The sequence below is a fragment of the Physeter macrocephalus genome, unplaced genomic scaffold (genome assembly GCF_002837175.3).
Source record: "Physeter macrocephalus isolate SW-GA unplaced genomic scaffold, ASM283717v5 random_172, whole genome shotgun sequence".
In the NCBI taxonomy this organism is placed as follows: domain Eukaryota; kingdom Metazoa; phylum Chordata; class Mammalia; order Artiodactyla; family Physeteridae; genus Physeter; species Physeter macrocephalus.
Genome location: NW_021145443.1, coordinates 61,033 through 81,752, shown reverse-complemented (window position 1 = coordinate 81,752; position 20,720 = coordinate 61,033). Strand labels below are relative to the sequence as shown.

General features: G+C 60.5%; 1 protein-coding gene across 5 annotated transcripts in view; it reads left to right on the top strand.

Moving 5' to 3' along the window:
* The first annotated feature begins 4,808 nt into the window (after positions 1–4,808).
* The window catches only part of RBM38 (RNA binding motif protein 38), a 59,128-nt gene continuing 43,216 nt past the window's right edge, over positions 4,809–20,720 (top strand). For 2 of the 5 annotated variants that reach the window (XM_055082535.1, XM_055082536.1), the window contains exons 1-3: positions 4,809–5,233; positions 5,977–6,100; positions 6,571–6,625. In XM_055082535.1, coding sequence (XP_054938510.1) covers positions 4,997–5,233; positions 5,977–6,100; positions 6,571–6,625 — 416 coding nt within the window. In that variant the 5' untranslated portion in view covers positions 4,809–4,996. Of the gene's footprint in view, positions 5,234–5,976; positions 6,101–6,570; positions 6,626–18,765; positions 20,158–20,720 lie in introns of those variants that run through there. The other 3 variants (XM_024128454.3, XM_055082537.1, XM_028484299.2) reach the window with 3 other exon arrangements.

Genomic DNA, 20,720 nt, shown 5'->3' with positions numbered 1-20,720 from the left:
TGGCTTCCGCGGTTGCCAGCAGTCACGGTGTTCCTCGGCTTGAAGGGCTCTCTCTCTGTTGTCACATGGCCTCCTCCTTGTGTGTCTGTGTCTTCACATGGCCTTCCTATAAGGACGAAAGTCATTGGATTAGGCCCCATACTGCTCCAATATGACCTCATCTTAAATGGATGATAGTACAAATATCCTATTTCCAAATAAGGTCACATTCACGGGTACCAGAGACTTGAATATATTCTTGGGGGACACAGTCCAACCCATAGCAAATGCCCACATCCAGGCACAGTCTCAGAGCAGGGTCCTGAGTCCAGGCTCCCCTCGTGGAGACAGTGACAAAGCCTGTAAGGTGGGACTTCATACTCAGCCATCTGCTGAGTGAGCTGTGTCAGGCGAGGGTAGGCAGTGGGCAGGGGACGGGGCTTTATCCACCTGCCACATTCAGAGCTGTGAGCCTGGGAAAGTGTCCTCAGGGGAGGAGAGGCAGCATGTGTGCTGGGCAGCAGCGGACAGACCCTCCCCCCGAGCAGCCTGGCCTAAATCGTCACTCCCGTGTCTTTCCACTTGGCTTCCCAACCCCCCTTCCCTTCTGTTGGTGATGCAGAGACCTAAGGGGACAGAGGATGAATGAGTCAACGATTCAAACCCGGCTGTCGTCTTCTTGAGACACCGATGCTCCCCCTGTCCCCTTCCTGGCTGGGCCCGAGTGCAAGGTGCATGCAGCGAGCCCACCCACCCAGGGGCTGACCAATGTCCCGCCCGTGTCCTGCTCTGTCCCCTCGTAATGAAGGGCTTGGAGCTTTAGGGAGAGGAGCCTCAGCCCAAAGGCCCAAAGCATTGGGATCAAGATCAACCTCTGGGCTGACCTCCCAACCCACCATGTGACGGACACCAAAAGAAGCAGGGACAAATGACCCCTGTCCAGCCATGCTGGCCCCTTCAGTAGAAATTATCAAACTGCATCTGCTTCATTTGGGAACGCTTTCGGTTGTCATCATGGAAAACCCAACTACAGTGGCTTAAACACGTTGGGATCTATTCTTACCCAACAAGGAGCCTGGTTGTTGGCCTTGGTTTAGCCCAAGTTTTCTCAGTTTCAGCACTGCTGACATTTTGGGCTGGATAATTCTTTGTTGTGGGTGCTGTCCTGTGCAGTATAGAATATTTAGCAGCTTCCCTGGCCCCCACATTCTAGATGCCAGTAGCGTTCCTCCCTCAAGTTGTGACCACCAAAAATGTCTCCAGACATTTGCCAAATGCGGTATCAGTGGTATCAGGACTGGTGTCTGTGAGTCTCTTGCACTTTGCCTCATGGTCGTAAGTCAGCTGCCACAGCTCCGAACATCCCAACCAAGTTCAGAGCAGAAATAACAATAGGGGGCTGGTACCAGCTACCATTGTTTCTTTGAGCAGAAGGCTGGAAGCCAAACAGATTTCTACTTGCTTCTCACTTCACTCAACCTCTCTGAGGTCTCACCTGCCCAGCCCTCAAAGCAGGGAGACAAGGCCTTCTCTAAAGGCTGTGTGAGGACAAAATGGGATCATGGATTGGCCATTTACTGCTCTGGGTGGCCTTGGGGAAGTCACTCTGAGCTTCACTTCCCTCCCTCTTAAAACTGGGCTAATAGTACCTACCTGAGAAAAAAAAGTGTTTTGATGTTAAATCACCTAATATATATAAGTCACCCAGTTCAGGGCTGGGCTCAAAACAGGCACTAAAACAACTGACCTTTATTATTATTAGTGGTGTGTGAGGATTAGCCACTAAAAGTGCCCGGCACTCAAAGGTTATTCCGTTAGTGATGGTGGCTGGATCTCCTGCCTCTAAGCTTTTGCATTCTGTTACCTGTGCTGTTCCCTATGCGCCAATGGCTCTGGCTCTCACCACTTGCTCTCACCAATTCCCAGAGGCCTTACCAGACTCTAAAGAACACATGTCACTTTTCTTTGCTCCCATCTCAGGACCCGCCTGGAAAAATTTAAATGTAAATATAATATTCATTCATTCATTTTTCTCTCTCTTCCTCCTAGAATGTAAGCTCGTGTGTGTGTGTGTGTGTGTGTGTGTGTGTGTGTGTGTGTGTGTTGGGGTTGGGGTACGTCATTAGTCTTCTACTTGCAGTCTTCCCGGGGTCTAGAACCCTAGCGTGGCACCTAATGGATCATTAATAAGGATGTGTTGGGAGAATAGCTGATTCTCAGGCAGAAGTTGGTGACACGTGGGCACGTGGGGCCACCCGACGGGCGGAGAGATTGGTGACGCAGAAACTTAAGGGCCGGAGAATGAACACGTGAAAGAACCATAGCGGGCGCATCCGCCTTTTAAGACACTGACGCCCCCTGCCCTCTTCCGGGCCGGGCGGGAGCGCGAGATGCACGCAACGAGCCTGCCCATCCCGGGGCGGAGAACGCCCTGCCCGGGTCCTGCGCGTTTCCCTTTTCTGACCCCGTGTCCCTGTCCCGGGCGCCAGCCCCCCGGGTTGAGACCCTTCGGACCCCGCAGCGCCAGCACGTGCCCCGCAGACGCCCGCCGGCTGGCGCGCAACCGCACTCCCCGCGGTGCCCTCCCCGCGCGGCCGCTCCGCCGGGAGGGGCGCGGGGTGGGCGGGGCGGGGCCGGTCCGGGCGGCTCTGGGACTTGTAGGCCTGGAGCCTCGCCGCCCCCGCCCCGCCTCCCCCCGTCCCTAGAGGCCCTGTCTGTCACGGAAGGGGAAACTGAGGCCCGGGGATGGGACCCAGTGTGCCCGAGATCGAGCGGCCGCACGGTGGCCGCCTTCCCTGGCCCAAAAAGTGGAAGTCACACTTTCTCAAAGTTTTCCAAGGGCGCGCTGAGTGTCCCTTGTCTGGTCGAGGGCTCTCCTCGGCTTCTTCCTTCCATCGTGCATTCACTCAATAATTTCCCCGGGGGCCCTCTGCTTGCCAGGCAGCACAGCTTGAGCAAACCATCCAAGGGCCCACCTCGCAGGGGAGAGAGACCTTAAACCCGTGAATAGGTAACCAGGGCTTGGGGAGGTGAAAAGTACACTGAAGGAAGAGAAGAGCAGAATAAAGGGCGAGTGATGAGGCCCAGCCCCGAGGCAGGAGTGGGCCTGGGGAGTTGGAGGAAACTGGGAGCGACAAGACCAGGGAGAAATGAGGGGAGACTGAAAAGTGTGTCCCCGGAGGACTCGAGGTTCCATTCCCAGCGTGAGGGGGCTGGGGCGGGGGTTTGGGGGGGAAGGAAGTGTCAGACCAATGGTTGCCTGGTGGCGCGCGGGGTCAGGGAGTCCAGGGGCTTGAAGCACAGCTGGTCTGGGCCTGGAATCAAACGCAGCCTGACAGAGAAGGTGCCTGATAAACGCCTGAAAGACTAGTGAACGCTTCGCCTGCCTCCCTGTACCCCTCAGTCCGCCAGGACCTGGGGTCACCAGGAGCGACCCCACTCAGAGCAGTGGTAACTTAAAAAAAAATGCACAACCTAAAAGTTAAGGATTATGTTTTATTTGGCGGACTTTCTGAGGACTCGAACCCTTGAAGCAGCTCTCAAGGACTGCTCCAAAGAGGTCAGGGAGGAGCCAGGATATAGAGTTTTTGCAACAAAAACCAAAACGTCGGAACATCAAAAGATCCCTGTTAATTAAAGAAAAACCAGACATCTCAAGTTAATGAATTTAGCGCTTTTCTATGTATGCGAAGATGCAAGAGTCTGGGCTCATTGAAATCATTCCTTTGATGTGCACCTTAACCATCTAGGGCCAGTAACTTGTCTTTTTCCACCCTGAATCCCCTCAGGGTACACAGCTGAGGGTGGCTGCAGTGGCTGATGGCTGCAACATCCTTTGTTTACTGACATGGCAGGTGACATTTTTCGTCCACTGCAGAGTCCCGACTGCACAGGACATCATAATGCTGGTGCCTGGATATGTGGAGGTTTTGAGATCCTCAGGGCCTGGCTCTGCACGGCCGTGTGACCCACTGGTGGTGGGGGGGGGGGGTGCTGGTGCCAGGACCTCGGGTTCAGTGCTCTTGTCAGACATGAAATTCCTAATAACTTTGGACAAGGTGCCCCGACAATTCTGTAGCGGGTCCTGCTACAGAGACCCAGGGGTGGGCCTGTTTCTAGGGCTGGGGAAGGGAACGGAGGGAACAGGGCCACCCTCTGTTTGCTTTCCCCCAAGGATGGCCCATAGAGATGGAGGAATCCTTGGCACAGGGATGGACTTTTGAGGAGGCCAGAACTACTTACCCTGCCCAGTCACCTTCTCAGAGGGGCCTCCGGGACCACTCTGGCCACTCCTGGATGGCAGCACCGTGATTTATTTCCTAATGGATAGTACATTGTATATTTACCTGTTTGTCTTGTTCATAGAAGCTCTCTGGGGTAGAGTGTGTTGCGTGCATTTCTGCATCCCCCACGCCCTGATAAATATTCGTCGAACGAATTACATTTACATATAAAAACAAAGGCTGTTTCACCTTTAATATAATTTTCTCTACCGTAAGCTGCACTGGGGAAACGATTCAGACTCAGTAAACATGGACTGAATCGTTTACATCTGATTCGCTAGACGGTGCGCTCCTCGAGAGCAGGGGCCAAGAACCCAGTGAACACGTATTGGTCCCCCCAAAACACCCGGATGCGCCCCCTACCCATGTGCGCGCCCTGCCCCTGGGCTTCCCCGGGGCACGTGGGGCGTGGTGTGGCGGGGCCGGACTACGCTTCCCGGCGGCCCCCGCGCGCCCGGGCGGGGATGAGGGGGCGGGGCCGGACGCCCGGGGCGGGGACTGGGCGGGCCGGGGGCGGGGCTGACTACAAAGCCCGGGTGGGCGACGGGGCGCAGAGTTCCCGCAGCGCCGGCCGGAACGCAACGCAGCGCAGTGCCGCGCGTAGAGCGGGAGCGACCCGCGAGTGGACGGGCCCGGCGGCTGGACCGGCGCCCCTGCTGCCCCGCTCGCTCCCCGCCGCCCCCAATGAGCGCAGCCCCACGCGGCCCGGGTCCGTAGGCGGCGGGGCGCCCCCCATGCTGCTGCAGCCCGCGCCGTGCGCCCCGAGCGCGGGCTTCCCGCGGCCCCCGGCCGTCTTCGGCGCCATGCACGGCTCGCAGAAGGACACCACGTTCACCAAAATCTTCGTGGGCGGCCTGCCCTACCACACCACCGACGCCTCGCTCAGGAAGTACTTCGAGGGCTTCGGGGACATCGAGGAGGCAGTGGTCATCACCGACCGCCAGACGGGCAAGTCCCGCGGCTACGGCTTCGTAAGTGGCCCCGCGGCCGGGCGCTCCCCGCCCCGCACTTATCGCGGCCGGGCCGCTGAGTCAGCCGGCGGGCGCACGCCAGCCCCGGGCGCCTCCCGCCGGCTCGGCACCTGCTGCCCCCTCTCGGGGCTCCAGCCGGTCCTGCCCCCGCCCCCCAGGCCCGGTCTCCCTGCCCCCTCCCCAAGCCCGGTTTAAAAGGGAGAGCCGCTGTGTTCAATTAGGACTCCGAAGTTTGTGGAGAGGTTCTCGGCACTTCCTGGAGCAACAAGCGAGCGAGAAGCTGGGCTTCATCCCCGGGCGCTCAGGAGCCCTGAAGCAACCCCCATTTTATTTTCCAGCAGTCCCTTCAGGCACCCCAAACAACCTAAGTAAAAATCGGCCTGAAGACACCTCTTTTACTCCCTTTCTAACTGGGGTGTCCCCAAACCCCTCCTATGAGGAGGTTTGTGGTCCCCACTGGCCGGGACCCTTGCCTTCCTTCGGGGTGGCCGTGTCTTCCCTGGTGGTTGTTTCCGTACTTGAGGGCAGCGTTTCCTAGCACTTGAACTCGGGGGGAGGAGCCGGGGCCCAGGGACAGCTTTGGGAGGGCCCCAGGCTGGGGTCAGAGGGGACTGGGCTGGACGCCTTGGGTAATGGGCACCTGGGGCGTGGGGGAAACGAGTGCCTCGTGCCAGGGTTCTAGAGCCCTCTCTCTGCTCCCCCCGCCGGCAAGGGAAGCCCCTGATGCGTCTGTGCTCCTCCAGGTGACCATGGCTGACCGGGCGGCAGCTGAGAGGGCTTGCAAAGACCCTAACCCCAACATTGACGGCCGCAAGGCCAACGTGAACTTGGCCTATCTGGGTGCCAAGCCGCGGAGCCTCCAGACGGGTGAGAGCCCTGTTTTCCTTCTCTGGCACTTCTGGTTGCTATATTCAGCGTTGGTATCTGTCGGGTGGAAAAGGCACCCGCCCCCCCCCCCACCCCCTCAGGGGTGGCAGTCGGCTGTCATGTTCTCCCAGAGAGCCATCACAGAGCAGTCATCTCCCAGCTTGGAAGCTGAACCCCTTCCTCTAGCTGTGTGTGCCCGTGGGACAGGGCGAGGAGGGCGCGTCACCCAGTTGTCAGCTGTCCTCACCGGAGGGAGGAAGTTGGTCCCCGGGGCTGGAGGTTGGGAGGATAGACACCCAGAGGCTGGTGCCTCTCGGGTCCCTTGGCCTCCTTCGGCTGGGAGTTTTGGGGTTCATATGGAGGTGGCCTGGGAGGGGAAAGGAAGCTGATTAACTCTTTGGGTTAGAGGTGGATGGTTGTGAGGTTCTTTCCTGTGTCAGGCCGGGCCCCTAACTGGTCCCTCGTTTTAGGCTTTGCCATCGGCGTGCAGCAGCTGCACCCCACCTTGATCCAGCGGACTTACGGGTGAGTGGACAGGGCTGGCTGGGATGGGGGGCGGTAAACAGGCCTTGGCAGCCAGGCCAGGGGGCTGTGAGCTTCCTGGGTCTTCTAGTGCAGGCGCCCATCAGTCTGAGGGAGCCTCTTACTGTGGGACCGCCGACCCCAGGGTGGTCGGTTGTGCTGTTTGCAGCCACCTTTCTGTGTCTGAGAACCGACCTTTGCTCCGTTCTTTCAGAAGCGTGATTGTGTTTTGGGAGTGGGAGGGAGACAAGCTGGGAGAAGGGGGAGAAGGCGGGTTGCGTTTCTCTGCCCCCTGGAAAAGGCCACACCACAGAGAGATGGGGAGCGTGCGCTCTGGAGCCTGTGGCCTGGATTCAGATCCCGGTTTCCCCTTGCTGGGTGCGTGACCTCCGCTCACGCAGCCACCAGTGCCTCAGTTTCCTCACCTGTGATATGGGATGGTGACAGCATCTCCGAGTTCTGTGGGTGGAGGCCTGGCATGGGCCCCATGCAGGTTAGGTAAGTATGCTGGAAGGGTTTGCCGACTAGGAACCCGGCCAGGTTCTTTGAGGGTGCCCCTCTGACCTGCTCCAGTGCCCGACAGATGGCGGCAGCAGGTCACTGCCAACCGGTCCAATGTTTGCGAAGCTGCAACAGGTCAGCCGGGATTAGGGCCAGATGTCCCCGCCCGAGTGGGCCCGACCTTTAGGCTTTTTGTTTGATGTGCTTTAGAGCAGTGTGTCCCAGCCTCCTCCATCCGAAAAGGGCCTTCGTCGTCGTCTTTTTTTTTAACATCTAATAAGGTCTAGTAGCTGCTTGGGAAAGGACAGAAACTTTAGGGGCACGAAGGAGCCTACCATGCCGGCTGACTTCCCAGGCCTGCGATTGGTGTCAGCTGTGTGCCCCAGTGCAGGGAGCGTGCTGATGCGGATGGGGGTTTGTTCTGGGGGGGCAGTTATAGAACAGGCAGCCCCTTTTAGAATGTTAGAACTTCTTAAGCTATCAGAGACTGAATCCAGGGCCCTGCATTTTGTGCTGAAAGTTGCAAGAATCCAGGGCCCTGCATTTTGTGCTGAAAGTTGCAAGAGTCCAGGGCCCTGCATTTTGTGCTGAAAGTTGCAAGAGTGTGTGTGTGTGTGTGTGTGTGTGTGTGTGTGTGTGTGTGTGTGTGTACCTGCCCCAGAGGCTCGGTTTAAGGGGGCCATCTGGCTCACTGGGGCAGTGTGAACCGGGCACTGGAGCAGGTTGGGAGTTGGGCTTGGGTGGACTGGGCAGGTCAACCATGATTCGGGGCTGCTTACCCTGACAGGCAGCCTCTGTGGCGGCACAGTGGCCCCCACGTGTATTGGTGGAAGTGTGTGAGCCCAGGTCCCGGTCTGTCCTCCTGAGAGGAAGCCTGGAGGGCGGCAGGGAGCAGGGGGTTCTGGTTTCCTTCTCGCCCTGGATCTGCTTCACCTGTGTCTGCAGCCATCTTGGAAGGTGTTTGGGGACACCCCCGTCTTCCTGCCGTCACCCAGGTTCTTCCTGTTTGGGTTCAGGCCATACGAGGAGGGTGTTCCACAGTTTCCACAGCCCTGGCTCTGTTCCCCAGGGCAGGGGCTGGGCCAGGGGCTGGCACAGAGATCCGGGTGTGAGCCTCGAGCACATGCGGCTCTTTCCTGCTTGAAATGCGACCATAGCTTCCCGCTCGAGCCTGGGCTCCCTTCTGATCTGTCACAGCTGCCTCTGGGACTTGGTGACCATCAGCACTTGGCCTCTGGAGCCTGCAGACCTGGGTTCAAATCCTGACTTTGTCACTTACCAGTTGGTCCATCTTGGCAAGAGATGTTCTCTTCCTGAGCCTCTATTTTTCTCATCTGGAAAATGGGAATAATAACCACCTGAGGCAGTGCTGGCACGTGGGGCTGGGGGCTCCATACCTGTCTGTATTCTCTTCTGCCCTCACGGCAGCCCTCTAAGGTTGGGACCGATATTACTTTTGCTTTTTAGGTGGGGAAACTGTGGCAAAGAAAGGTTAAAAAGGTTAACAACCTGTCCAGGGCGGCTGAAGTGACAGGATTTGAACCCACGCGGGCTGGCCGTGGAACGCATGCTCCCAAGCGCTGCTCTCTGGGGCGGGCAGGCGGGAAGGGTGCTCCGACGGTTTCCCTCGTGGTCCTCAGAGCGCCACCCATGGGAGGGTGGTCGGGCGTCGGTCACAGATTTTACTGCCATGTGCTCCCGACTGCAGGTGACAGTGTTTTGTAAGTGAGTCTGCTGGCTGGCCATTTAATACCTGTGATGATGAAGAGGCCTCTGGCCCTATTTGTTGGATACCAAGGGGCTGGAGACCCAAACAGGGACAAGGATCAGAGGGACAGTCCAGCTCTGCATTTCCAGCGGCCGGTGGACTGCAGCCTCGCAGAGCTGTGCCGCCTCCCACCAGGCCTTGCTGAGACCCCAGGGGGCAGGAGGGGTGCCGGGCCGGGCTTTTGGGGTCAGCTGTCTCCTCCCAGCGCCCGCCCGCCTGGCTGGAGAGTTGGGCCGTCAGCGTCCCTTTTGATTTTGCAAACAGCGGGCCTGGGCCAGGCCGGGCCTGACTCAGCGGTCAGTGGTGTCAGCTCTGGGCTGGCAGCAAGGCCCGGGCAGCCCAGAGTTTGCAAACCCGTTAACCCTCTCCTGCCCGGCGGAACTTTCCCCGACTTTCTGGCCCCGATCGTGTGCCTGGGACAGCTCTAAAGATTCCACAGCTCGCTTTTGGGCAAGGCCACTGCGGCATCCTCGTCTGGCTGGGTCGTAAATGTCAGCATGGAAAGATTGGCCAAAGAACTTTTACACTCTCTGCTTTTCGCTTGGATTCCCTGCCCGCAGTTTTTCTTTTCTTCAGGAACGGGATTTTTCAGGACCTAACGCGACCGGGATACTTTCGTCATGTTAACTACCTGGGGCCGAGGGTTAGAGTTAGGGTTAGGGTTTGGAGAAGGCTACTTTGGCAGGTGGCTCGATCCCGGGAGGGGGGACTGCGGCCTTAGACCACCCAGCCGACCGGCTCTTTGCTGATGGGGTGGGACAGTCAGCAGACTGGAGGCACAGGTCCAGGCAGAGTGTTGGGTCTGGCTTGGAAGGAGCCTCCCAGCGTCAGGGCTGTCTGTCCAGGCCTGAGCCTGAGGCTTGTAGGAGCTGAGGTTTGTCCCAGGCCTGGTTGCACTGGGAGCCTCTCCTTGGGTTATTTTTGAAGGGCCAGCTGCTTCTCCGGGCTCAGCTCCCCACCCCAGCTTCTTAAGGGTGCCTTGTTGTGGGCTCCACAGCCGTGCACCGCGAGCTGCCCCCCTCGGTGCCGGGTTGGGGCCAGTCCCTAGGTCCCAGATGGCAGGACAGGGTCCCGGGGCTGCTGGGTGTCAGGCAGGCCTTGTGCTGGAGCGAGGCCCCGGGCTCGAGGCCAGGCCCAGCCCCTTCTCTCCGGGCTCATCTCCCCGTCTGCGGGGTGGGGACTGTGTCGGTGCCATCTCCCAGGGCCGACGGGGGATGGGACCCTCTTCCCGGCACGTGCACACGCCGTTCGGCCTAGAGTTTCAGGGCCCCTACACCCTCTGTGTGAAGGGCCCTGGTGCCCAGATGGAGACCCGCTGCCCTTGCTGTGACCAGGCCGTGGGTGTATGCCTGCCCAGGGGGTCTGAGCAGAGTGTCTGGGTCCCCAGGGCAGGAGAGGGGCCAGAGAGTGACAGGAAGATGTCACGGAGCACAGTGGGCTGGGCAGAAGGCCGAGAGCTCTTCCCAGAATCCTTCCTTCATCCAGTATTTGTTGAGCGCCTGCTGGATACTTTGAATAAAAAAGATGTGGTTGGTTCTCCATCTCGCTTTCTGGCGGGGAAGCCAGGCCATTAGGCATCCGCGTGGGCCCATGAGGGCCGAGGCGGTGACGGGGACAGCTGAACAGGGCAGCTGGCCGGCGGAGGGCCTCGTGGGCTGGGACAGGCCTGTGTCGAGATTGTAACGGTGGGTGGGTGATGGTGCGTGCGATACAGGATCCAGGACTCACGCCCGAGGACACCCCCGAGCTGGTGGAATCCGAGCAAGGCCCGGAGCCGAGCTCAGAGCGATGCACCCGTGTGCGCCTCCTGGGTTTGGTAGCATGTTGGGTTATGAGACGTCACCTCTGGGGACACCACGGGAGGGCCCGTGGGGCCTCTCTCTACTGTGTTTGCACTTTCCGGAGAGTCTCTCGTGATTTCACGATACGAAGTAAATAAAGCCAGGGGGAGTCGCAGCACCTTGAACAGGGGGCCCGCACCTTGGAGGTGTGGCAGGAAGTGAGGTCAGAGCCAGAGGGTATGGGGGCAAAGAGGAAGCTGGTGCCTTCCCGTGTGGCATCATGCAGCTTGTTTTTACTTTCAGGGTGTCTGGGGGGGCCCTGCCCCTCCCCAGCCCGTCGCTTCCTGTTTGGCACTCGCCGGAGCGGGGAGTGGGCCGGCGCGTGGCCCTCCCTGGCGGGCGGCCCGCGCACACCTGTTGTTTGTCCCCGTCTGCTGTAACAGACGCTGGCCTCAGGGGCGGTTCTCGGGCTCCTGTCCAAGGATGAGCTCTTCGCCGGCCCCAGTGGCCCTGGCGGGAGGGGCCCCGTACCGAGGCCTCGTCCGGAAGCCTCCGGTTGAAGGGAGAGGCCTGACCACACGCAGGCTGATGTGGGCGTCTCACTCGGCCTCACGGGTGTGTCCCAGAGCAGGGACCCGGGTGGGGGGCTCCCAGGTGGGCCGGGCCACTCCTCACTGCAGCGGGAGAAGGCTGTGTAAGGAGCCTGGAAGCCCCACGACTTGTCTGTGTGACCCTTTGTTCTCGCGACGAGTTTTCGTCCTTGAGCCTCAGTTTCCCCACCTGCCATGTGGACGTGATGCGTGCCCTGCAGTGTGCTGACGGAGGGCGGGCTGCATCTGGATCATTCTCCTGACCCCTCCCACGTGGCTGAAAGGAGGAAGCTGTGCTTTCATTCAGCCAGTTTGTGGCAGGTTGGGGACTTCGTGGAGACGGAGGGAGCCCCGGCCCTGCTTGTGATTACGGAGCTTCCTGTGGCAGAGCGGTGGCGGCTTGGGTGGCGACAGGCGCTCTGGGGGGAGAGGGGCAGTTGGGCAGGGGAGGCTGGTATGAGTGGTGGGAGAAGTGGGAGACTGGCGGGGTCAGAGGCCCAGCAGGGTGGCCTCAGCTCACGTCGGGCCACGGTCGCCCAGGGGAACATTTGGATTTGCCTGAGTGCTCGGGGGCCGCTGTGAGCCCTGAGCAGATGGGGGCCGGGTCACTTGCGTCTTTAGAGCGTCTCTTCAGCTGCTGGGTAGGCCTGAACCACCGAGGCCAGGGTCGGGGCTCCACTAGGGGACCTCGCAGTGATCCGGTCCACACGCGAGGCCGTGGTGGCCGCCCAGGAGTGAGGAGCTGTGGGATTCTGAGCACATTTAAAGAATGTGTGAAAGAAAGTCCAAGAAGATTCCAGAACTTTGGGCCTGAGCTAACGGCGGGTCAGTTGGCCTTGTCAGTGAGGGGAGGCTGCGGTTTGGGGGCAGAGCGGCCGTCTGGGTTTGGACAGGTTCCGGTGGAGATGCCGGGCCAGGGTCTGTCACCGCCCCGCGGGAGATGCGTTTTACCTGCTTTGTGGTCCGACGGCCCCAGGGAGCCTGGATATCCCCCCTCCGGAGAGCCCTGGGCGGCCCCTCCCTGGCCTGAGGATCCTGAGTTGTGCCCCAGCGGCCGCCGGCTTCTCCGACCCATCAGGCCAAACCTCCAGAGAACAGAGAAAGTGAAATGGGCTCATTTGCCTTTTTTATTTTTATTTTTGGGGGTAGCTGTGCATTCACAAAATGAGTGCTTGGGGCTGCAGCTGATCCCTTTTCGCTGAGAGTTTTGCTTTGAGTGTGTGGGCGGCGTGCCCGTCTGTCTCCCGGGCGCCGGCTCCCTCGGCCCCCTCACCTGCCCCGGCGTCCCCAGACACTCCTGCTCAGACCCCAAGACCTCTGCCTTCAGGGCTCCGGGGGAGGCTCTGTCGGACTCTGCAGCACCCTCAGTTTACAGATGGGGAAACGAGGCCAGAGAGGGCCGACGGACTTGGACAGGCACGGCCAGGATCCAGACTCGGGTTCTCGCCCCTCCGCCCTGGTCTCCATCGGGCCCAGTCAGCTGGGTGGCTCCTGGCTGTGTGCCGCTCACCCTGGGCGCGTGGGTCCAGGCAGAGATCTCGGCCATCACCCTTTCAGCAGGGGGTGCTCAGCCTGAGCGTATGCCCCTCCAGGATGGTCTGGCCTTTTGAACCTGGCCGGCTGCAGCCCTCTTCCCAATCTGGGGGTTTGGGGGTTTGCTTTGCCCAGGCCCTGGGCATCGGGTCAACTGACTTTTAGGTTCTGACCCCAAACCTGACCGTCCTGCTAGCTGGTTTGCTTTTCCCTCCAGGGCCCTGGGCTGCCCTCCATGGGGCTGGGCTGGGAGGGCCTTTGGTCCGTCCTGGCTGGGTGAGGGCTGATCTTGCCCTCCTTCAGGCTCGAGGAGGGGGTCTCTGGGGTGTGGAGAGGGGGCAGGCCTGGCCCCCGGGTCGAGGCCGAGGCTGGCAGGTGCAGAGCCAGACTTGAACTGAGGCTGCAGGTTCTGCTTCCCCAGGGTCCCCGGCTGTGCCAGCCGGGCTACCTCCTCTGCCTCTCCAGGGCCGTGACTCCCGGCCCAGGAAGCGGCAGCAGCCCCGGAGGGGCCCCTTTGCCACCGGGTGCCCGCAGGGCCCTTGGCACTCGGCAGGGGCTGGCTGGGCGCTTGGGACCCAGCAGTCCCGCCCTCGTGGGGCTTGCGTTCTCGTGGGGAAGACAGCGGCACAGAAGGTGGATAACAGGGTGGTCTGGGGTTGTAGGAAGGAAGTAGGGCCGGCGGGGGGGGGCGTGGTTGGGGAAGGCCTCCGGGGAGGTGAGGTTTGAGCCGTGGGAAGAAGCCTGCCAGCAGCGAGATCAGCAGGTGCAAAGGCCCTGTGCTCAGAGAAGCGTGTGCAGTCTGGGGGACAGAAGGAGCTCTGGGTGGCCGGAGTGGGGACAGTGGGCTGGGGGTAAGCTGGGGAGGTAGGCTGGGGGAGGCCCTGGGGGGGTGGGGAGCAGTCGGGGTTTGGCTCTGGGCGAAGGGGAGGCCCCTGTGGGGACGTGCCTGAGTGGCGTGGTCTCCCGGACTGTTTTTAAGACGACCCCTGGCCGCGGGGTAGGGGGTGGCGCAGCAGGCCTGCCAGGTCTGGGTGGATGCAGGCTTGCTGCTGGGGGAGGGGGGGAGAACGGGGGGAATTGGGGGACCGGGGGTGGGGTGGGGTGGACGTGGGCAGGGGAGTCCCCGAGGACAGAGCGTGCCAGGCCTGTGCCCTTTTCAGAAGCCTGCAGAGCAAGCACACGGAGGCCGGCGGCACCCTGACCTTTCTGGAGAGTAGGCGGGGCGCTGAGGAACCCGCTGGACACACACCCTGTTCCCCGGTGCCAGGCGCGTGGGACCTCCCCCGTTGTAGTGTGCGGGCCTGGGAAGGGGGTGCAGGGGCTGTGCTCAGACGGGGCCAGCCGGTGGTTTGGCTGGGGTTTCCTTCTCACCGAAGAGTCCAGTGGGTTTCCGTGGGTGTGTGTGTGTGTGTGTGTGTGTGTGTGCGCACCAGCTCAGTCCCTTGGTCCCCAGCTGGCCTCTTCCCAGCCCTCTGCATGGGTGTCTGTGGTTGTGACAATGGTATTTGTCTTTGTCTTTGTAGTTTACAGCAGGGTAAACTCGACCTTGCCGTGATGCTGGAGGATTCTTCGTGGTCGGCGGCGGGGGCGGGGCATCCTGCGCTGTGGGATGTTGGTAGCGTCCCCGGCCTCCACCTGCTGGCTGCCACTGGCACCCCCCCAGCCCCCAGTGTGACAACCAGGAATGTCCCAGACGCAGCTGAGTGTCCCCTGGGGGCAGAGCCTCTGTGGCTGAGAAATGCTGTTCCGGTGGAGGGTCTCGGTTCTTAAGCCCTGACGTCAGCCTCTGCCAGACCCGTTTTACAGATGGGAAAACTGAGACTCACAGAAGCTCTGTAACTTGAGCGCAGAGCTGAGGGCCCCGGTCCCCTTCCTGGGGGCGGTGGGCGGGGAGCTTCGCAGCTTCCTCCCCGCTTGACTCAGCAGTGCTGACCCAGTGGCAGAACCCACACCAGCCGTTGTCTCCCTGGCTGTGTGACTGCTAGTCCCTCGGCCTCTCTGAGCCTTGGTTTCTCTCTCTGGGAAATAGGGTAACGGCAGCACCTATTTTATGGCTGTGAAATGCTTCATAAGTTGTCTTGGGCTTTTCACAAACAGAGTGGGGAGTGGGGACGGGTTGCTTGAGGGAGACAGGTGAACAGATACAGACACGCAGTGTCCCCGCAGGTCAGGAAGCAAGGGAGTGTCCCGCTTCCTCTCACCCTGAAGCTTACTCGCCCACACCGTGTCCGCGCGTCCCCCAGCAGGGCAGCTCTGTGGTGGCCAGAGCAGAGCTTAGTCCTGACGGCACTGAGTGTCAGAAACCTGGTAAACGTGACCGCTGCCTTGGCTGGCAGCCTTGAGGCAGGTGTGGCCAGAAACCTGTCATTTCAGAGCCCCGGGTACTTCTGCCATGTGGACAGCGTGTGCTTGGTCCAGGCAGTGGTTCTGCAGTGCCAGTGTGTATCCGAATCCCCGGGGGCCTGTCAGATGCAGATTCCCAGACCCCATCTGACTTGGCAGTCTGCGAGGATCCGCATTTTTAGCAAATGCTGTCTGAGGCAGTGGCGCTCCTGCCCGTGTTGGGAGACGTTCTGGGCTCAAAGCTTCCGTAGCTTCCCACTAAAGAATGTTCTAGGGTTCCGGGAGCCGCGTGGGGCTCACGTGGTGGGGCATCGATGACGCCCAGGATGGCACAGTGGGCACTGCACCAAGACACGCTCCATCGTGTCTCCACTGGCTCCTTTTCAGAGAGGCATCCGGGCGGCCGGGGCCCCTTGTCTTTCTCGGAGGGGTCTGTGCCCGCCGGCTGTTTGTCAGCACTGCGTGTCCAGCCCCTCCCGTGGCCAGGCCCTGGGCGAGGCACCACCTGCTCGTGTGAGGTCCAGTGGGGGAGATGGGCAAGGAGCTCAGGCTCTGAGCAGCTGCCCTCTCCTCCGAGAAGCCTCTCCCGACCACTCCCAGCTCTGGTTCACGGGTTGGTGTGTTTGTGTGCCTCTGGAATCCAAGCGTTGAGCGGCCAGGGGCTGGGTCATCTGCTCACCGCTGCATCCTTGCCCAGAGCACACCGCAGACAGGTGGGAAGGCTGGTTGCAGCTTGGGAGGCCAAGGCGGGATTCGAACCCAGGCCCCGCTCTGTTCAGGGCTCTTGTTCTCGTCAGGGAGGCGGTGGGGGGGGAGTTGGGCAGCAGAAACTCCTAATAGGGCAGAGAGGGAGAGTGGGTGCCATGGCCTGGGCCATGGCGCAGGGTTCCTGGCCAAAGCTGCCTGGCTTCCTGACAAGCAGCAGTGTGTAGCCTTGGCGACCAGAGGAGTGCTGCCACCCAGGAGAGCAAATGACGGGGAGGCGGGGACCTGGTGTAGGAGCTCCCTGGCCGGGGGGAGCTGGGGCCCCTCCAGGACAGGCCCAGGTGTGCCCAGGCTCTCACCCCCAGGGGTTTGCTGCTGGATCCATGGGGCTGTGGTGCCCATCACCACCCCAGCTCTTTCCTCACTGGGTCGTTCACCCCTCGCCCAGGATTTGCTCCTTGTATTTGTGCGTTTATTGTGGTAAGGTACGCATCATCTAAAATCTGCTGTTGTAGGGCATTAAATATATTCACAGTCGTGTGGCCATCACCACTATCTGATTCAGAACTTTAACATCACCCAGAAGGAGACCCATAGCACTCACTCCCCTCCCCTGCTTTCCAAAGCCCCTGCAGTGTAACCACTTTCTGGGTTTGCTTTTGTGGAGATTCCACGTGAATGGAATCATTCAGTCTGTGGCCTTTTGTGTCTGGCCTCTTTCACTCAGCATTGTGTCCTCAAGGTTCATCCATCCACACAGTGGCGTGTGTCAGCGCGTTATTCTTTTTTATGGTGGAATAATACTCCTTGGCGTGGAGACACTGCAATCTGGAAATCCATTCATCAGTGGATGGGTGCTTGGATGGATGATTGGATGGGTGCTTGGATGGGAGCTTGGATGGGTGCTTGGATGGGAGCTTGGATGGGAGCTTGGATGGGTGCTTGGATGGGAGCTTGGATGGTGCTTGGATGGGAGCTCGCTTTTTCTTTTTGGCTGTTGTGAGTAGTGCTTCTTATTCCCCTTTGTGCCTGTGAATCCATTTGCCTTTTAGAGATGCTCGGACCCACATGCAACCCTTGTACAGCCTCCTTCCAGGCCTTTTCTTTGCATTCAAAACATTGCCCCACATAAAGTTGCCCTCAGTCAACTCTTGGACCCATAAAAACGGCAGTTTCATACAATTCCACCTCACCCATCCTTAGCACGGATATAAATACACATTTGATTTTTTTTAGCATGAACATTATCACCATTCAGTATAAATATCACAGTTTTGCATAAACAGTATCTCTGTTCTGTGGCTTGGCTTTCTCTCCCGGCAGCGTGGAGGGGAGCGGCTTGGGGCTGAGCATGGACCTCGTCCTGCTGCCACGTAGGGTGGTCTGGGGACACTGGACGCTGCTCCGTCCCCGTGGACGACACTCGGGTTTCTCTGCTTTTTCGCTGTTCCCAGGGGTGCCGCCGGGACCCACTGAGCCCCTGTGCTTGTTTGGGAGGGAGGGCTGCCGGATGCCGAGGGGCCTGGCAGGGGCAGGGAGCCCAGCTTCCAGGGCCCGGCTTTCTGTCCATTTGCTCTCCCAGAGCTGCCCCAGTTTCTGCCCCTGCCAGGCCTGCGGGAGCGCCGGGAGGGAACGTTTCCCTTTTTCTTTCAAAGCAGCTTCTCTTCGGAATGGAAGGGGGTCAGGTCAGGGGTCCGGGGCCTGTCTCACAGGCGTGGAGGGAAGCTGGGGCGGCCCCCAGGTGTGTAACCACGTCAGCCCCGTCCTGTGTGACTTGTGCAGGCCTGAGAGGAGGAGGAGGGGCTGATGCTGGAGGCCACGGCGTCTGCCCCGCCGAGGCCGCTGTGTGCCCACCGCTGCCGTGGGGCCCGGCGCTGGCTGCCAGAGCGGGCACCTGCTGGTACTGCCTTCCTGAGCCTCAGTTTCTCCGTCTGCAGCGTGTGGGGTCGCTCCTACAGTGGAGGGCTGCACGCATGGGGCCCGCGGTGGGCAGCCTGCAGGGAGGGCCGAGTGCGGGGTGCAGCTCTCAGCTCCCAGGCTGATGCCCGGGGGGCCTTGGGCGAGGCACCTCCAAGACCAGTTTTTCTGTTGTAAAATGAGATGGTTACCTGAAGGCCAACCTGGGGAAAGTCTCAGCCAGTTACTGTGTGTGAGGCGTGGCCACCAGCCCGCTGAGCCTTGTCCCCGAGGCTCTGGCCGTCATCTTTGCCCGCAGCACCGTCGTTGCGGTTACACTTGTACTCCATCGTTGTCTTCATTCACTCAGCAAGTGAGCCCCCGCCTAGGCCAGGGTCTGTGTTGTCAGTTCATGGGTGGCTGACGTTGTAGTCAGGGCAGACAGATGTGATAAACAAATTGTGCAGGGTGTCACTGGGAGGTGGCAGATGCTGGGAAGATGAACCCAGGGAAGTGGGGGGACAGGGCTGGCTTCATGGACATGTGACCTGGGTGATCACACAGGGACCTGTGCTCAGAAGGGCTTGTGCTGGATTTAATGCTTTGGTGCTGAAATTGTTCATCATTTTTAAACTCCCCACCCCTGCCCCCAAATCATGTCGTGTTGCTCCTGTGGGGGATGGGTGGTGTTTGGGGTGTAGGGTGGGATGGGGGGTGCTGCCTGGAGGGGTCCATGGAGGAGACATTTGAGTGCAGACTTGAAGAAGGGAGGTGGGAGCCCTGTGGGTCACTGGGGAAAGTGCTGTGCAGGTTGTGGGCGTGGCCGGTGCAAAGGCCCTGCGGTAGGAGCACCATTATTGTTGTAATTGCACCCATTTTACAGATGAGGAAGTAGAGATGCCGGGGGGGAGGACACAGCATCACCCGGCTCTTCCGGCACCTCCACTCCACCCGAGCCAGCTGTGTTTCCCCGCTCTGTCGCCCGACCCCGACCCTGACCCTGACCCTCTCTGCTTGGCCCCACAGGCTGACCCCCCACTACATCTACCCACAAGCCATCGTCCAGCCCAGCGTGGTGATTCCGGCGGCCCCAGTCCCGTCACTGTCCTCGCCCTACATTGAGTACACACCGGCCAGCCCGGCCTACGCCCAGTACCCGCCGGCCACCTACGACCAGTACCCGTATGCCGCCTCGCCCGCCACAGCCGCCAGCTTTGTGAGCTACGGCTACCCGGCCGCCGTGCCCCAGGCCCTCTCGGCCGCGGCCCCCGCGGGCACTGCCTTCGTGCAGTACCAGCCTCAGCAGCTGCAGCCCGACAGGATGCAATGAGGGCCGTTTCTGCCCCTGCAACTGTGGCCCCATCACCACATGCTGGGCGGGTGCCGGCCGAGCCCAGGGGTGCACCCCGCACCTGTGCCTCGGGAGACCCCGCGGGACCCCACCTGCACCCCGAGCGGCCCAGAGACCACTTCTCTTTACACCCAGGACCGTCGCACCTTGAGGGAGGACTTTGAGAGAAAAGAGTGACCAAGAGCCATTTGAAGATCAGCCTGAATGTCGCGCACGCACTGTCCCCGTCCTCCCGCACCCCTGGCACCCGTGGGCGGTCAGGCCTCCCCCCAGCATCCCGTGGGGCCTTCTGGACCCTCCACAGACCCCGGCGGCCCTCTGGGGTGAGCAGAAACTTTGTCCCGCTCAGAGAGGCCTTACTCCGGGGAAGCCCAGGATCGCGGTGTGTTGACTGTTGTCGCTCCGTCTGCACAGCTGTGAACCGTGCATGGCGGGGGATCACCGGCCCCCTGAATTCCCATTTTCTAAATGCTGGCCCCGGGGCGCTCCCCCTCCCCCCGGCCCCCAGACGCCCAGGCGCGTCAGGGCCACCGGTGACCAGCGACGGGGCAGCTGGCCGTGGTCCTTTACGTCGAAGCACTGCGACTTTTTTTTCTTATCATCATTGTTTTGCTACTAAGATGATTTCAGAATTTCAGTCTATTTTTTCAGCAGAGACTCCCACCACCAAGAATCCAAAACCTGTTTTTGACTTTGAAAGACTCGCTTTTGTCGATGGCTGTACACCCGAGGAGCCAGTGACAGTATTTCTGTGATAAGGCGTCTGCTGGCCCGGGTGCCCGAGCCCCTCAGAGGGTGGGCGTCTCCAGACAGTAAGTTGTCTTAAGCTTGTCCCCCTCCCTACGGCCGTGACGGGGCTGCGGGCCAAGGGGCTGGACCGCAGCGTCCTGGCCGGCAGGGTGGAGGCTCAGAGTGCCCCCCGCGTCCCCCCGCGTCCCCCCGCGGTGTCACCTGCTGTGTATGTACCAGCCCAAGCGGCCGCGGGATTGAGCTGAGACACATCTGCTTGCCTTGGGGGCTCGGGGACGGGGGAGGTGACAGTTCCCACAGCCCGGGATGGGGCTCCTGGGGGGGGAGGGGAGAGTGAGATGAGGGGACAGGCCCGAGGGGGTTGGGGTGTGTGGGCTGCTCCTGCAGACCTACCTCAGGGAAGTGGGAGACCTCGGGGCTGCTGCACGTGGGCAGGCGCTACCCTGCACGCCAGGGCAGAGTCAAGGCCCAGAAAGCAAAGGTAGCTCAGATTCTAATAATATTTTTATTAGAATGTTCTGATTATAAAAATAAAACTTGTTTTCTTTAAAGAAAAAGCGGGTCTGTAGTTTTTCCCTCGAAGTGGGCGCCTCTGAGCCCCATAGCCACCGGGCTCGGTCTCTGATGTGCTCAGAGCAGGGCCCTGGGGGCAGAGGCTGGGCGGCTCCGCCAGAGCCTGGTGGAACAGGGGGCGGCTCCTTGGAGAAAGCAGGGCACTGCTGGCAGAACCCGGGCAGGAGCTGCTGAGAAGGCATAGGAGCAGGTGTCCAGGCCCCCTGCCCTCAGGGTGCTGGCAGCCGGGCGCGGCGCAAGTCAGGAAGGGACGTCTGGGTGTGCGGGAGAGGGGCTGCATCCCGGGATGGTCCCAGCCTCTCCCACC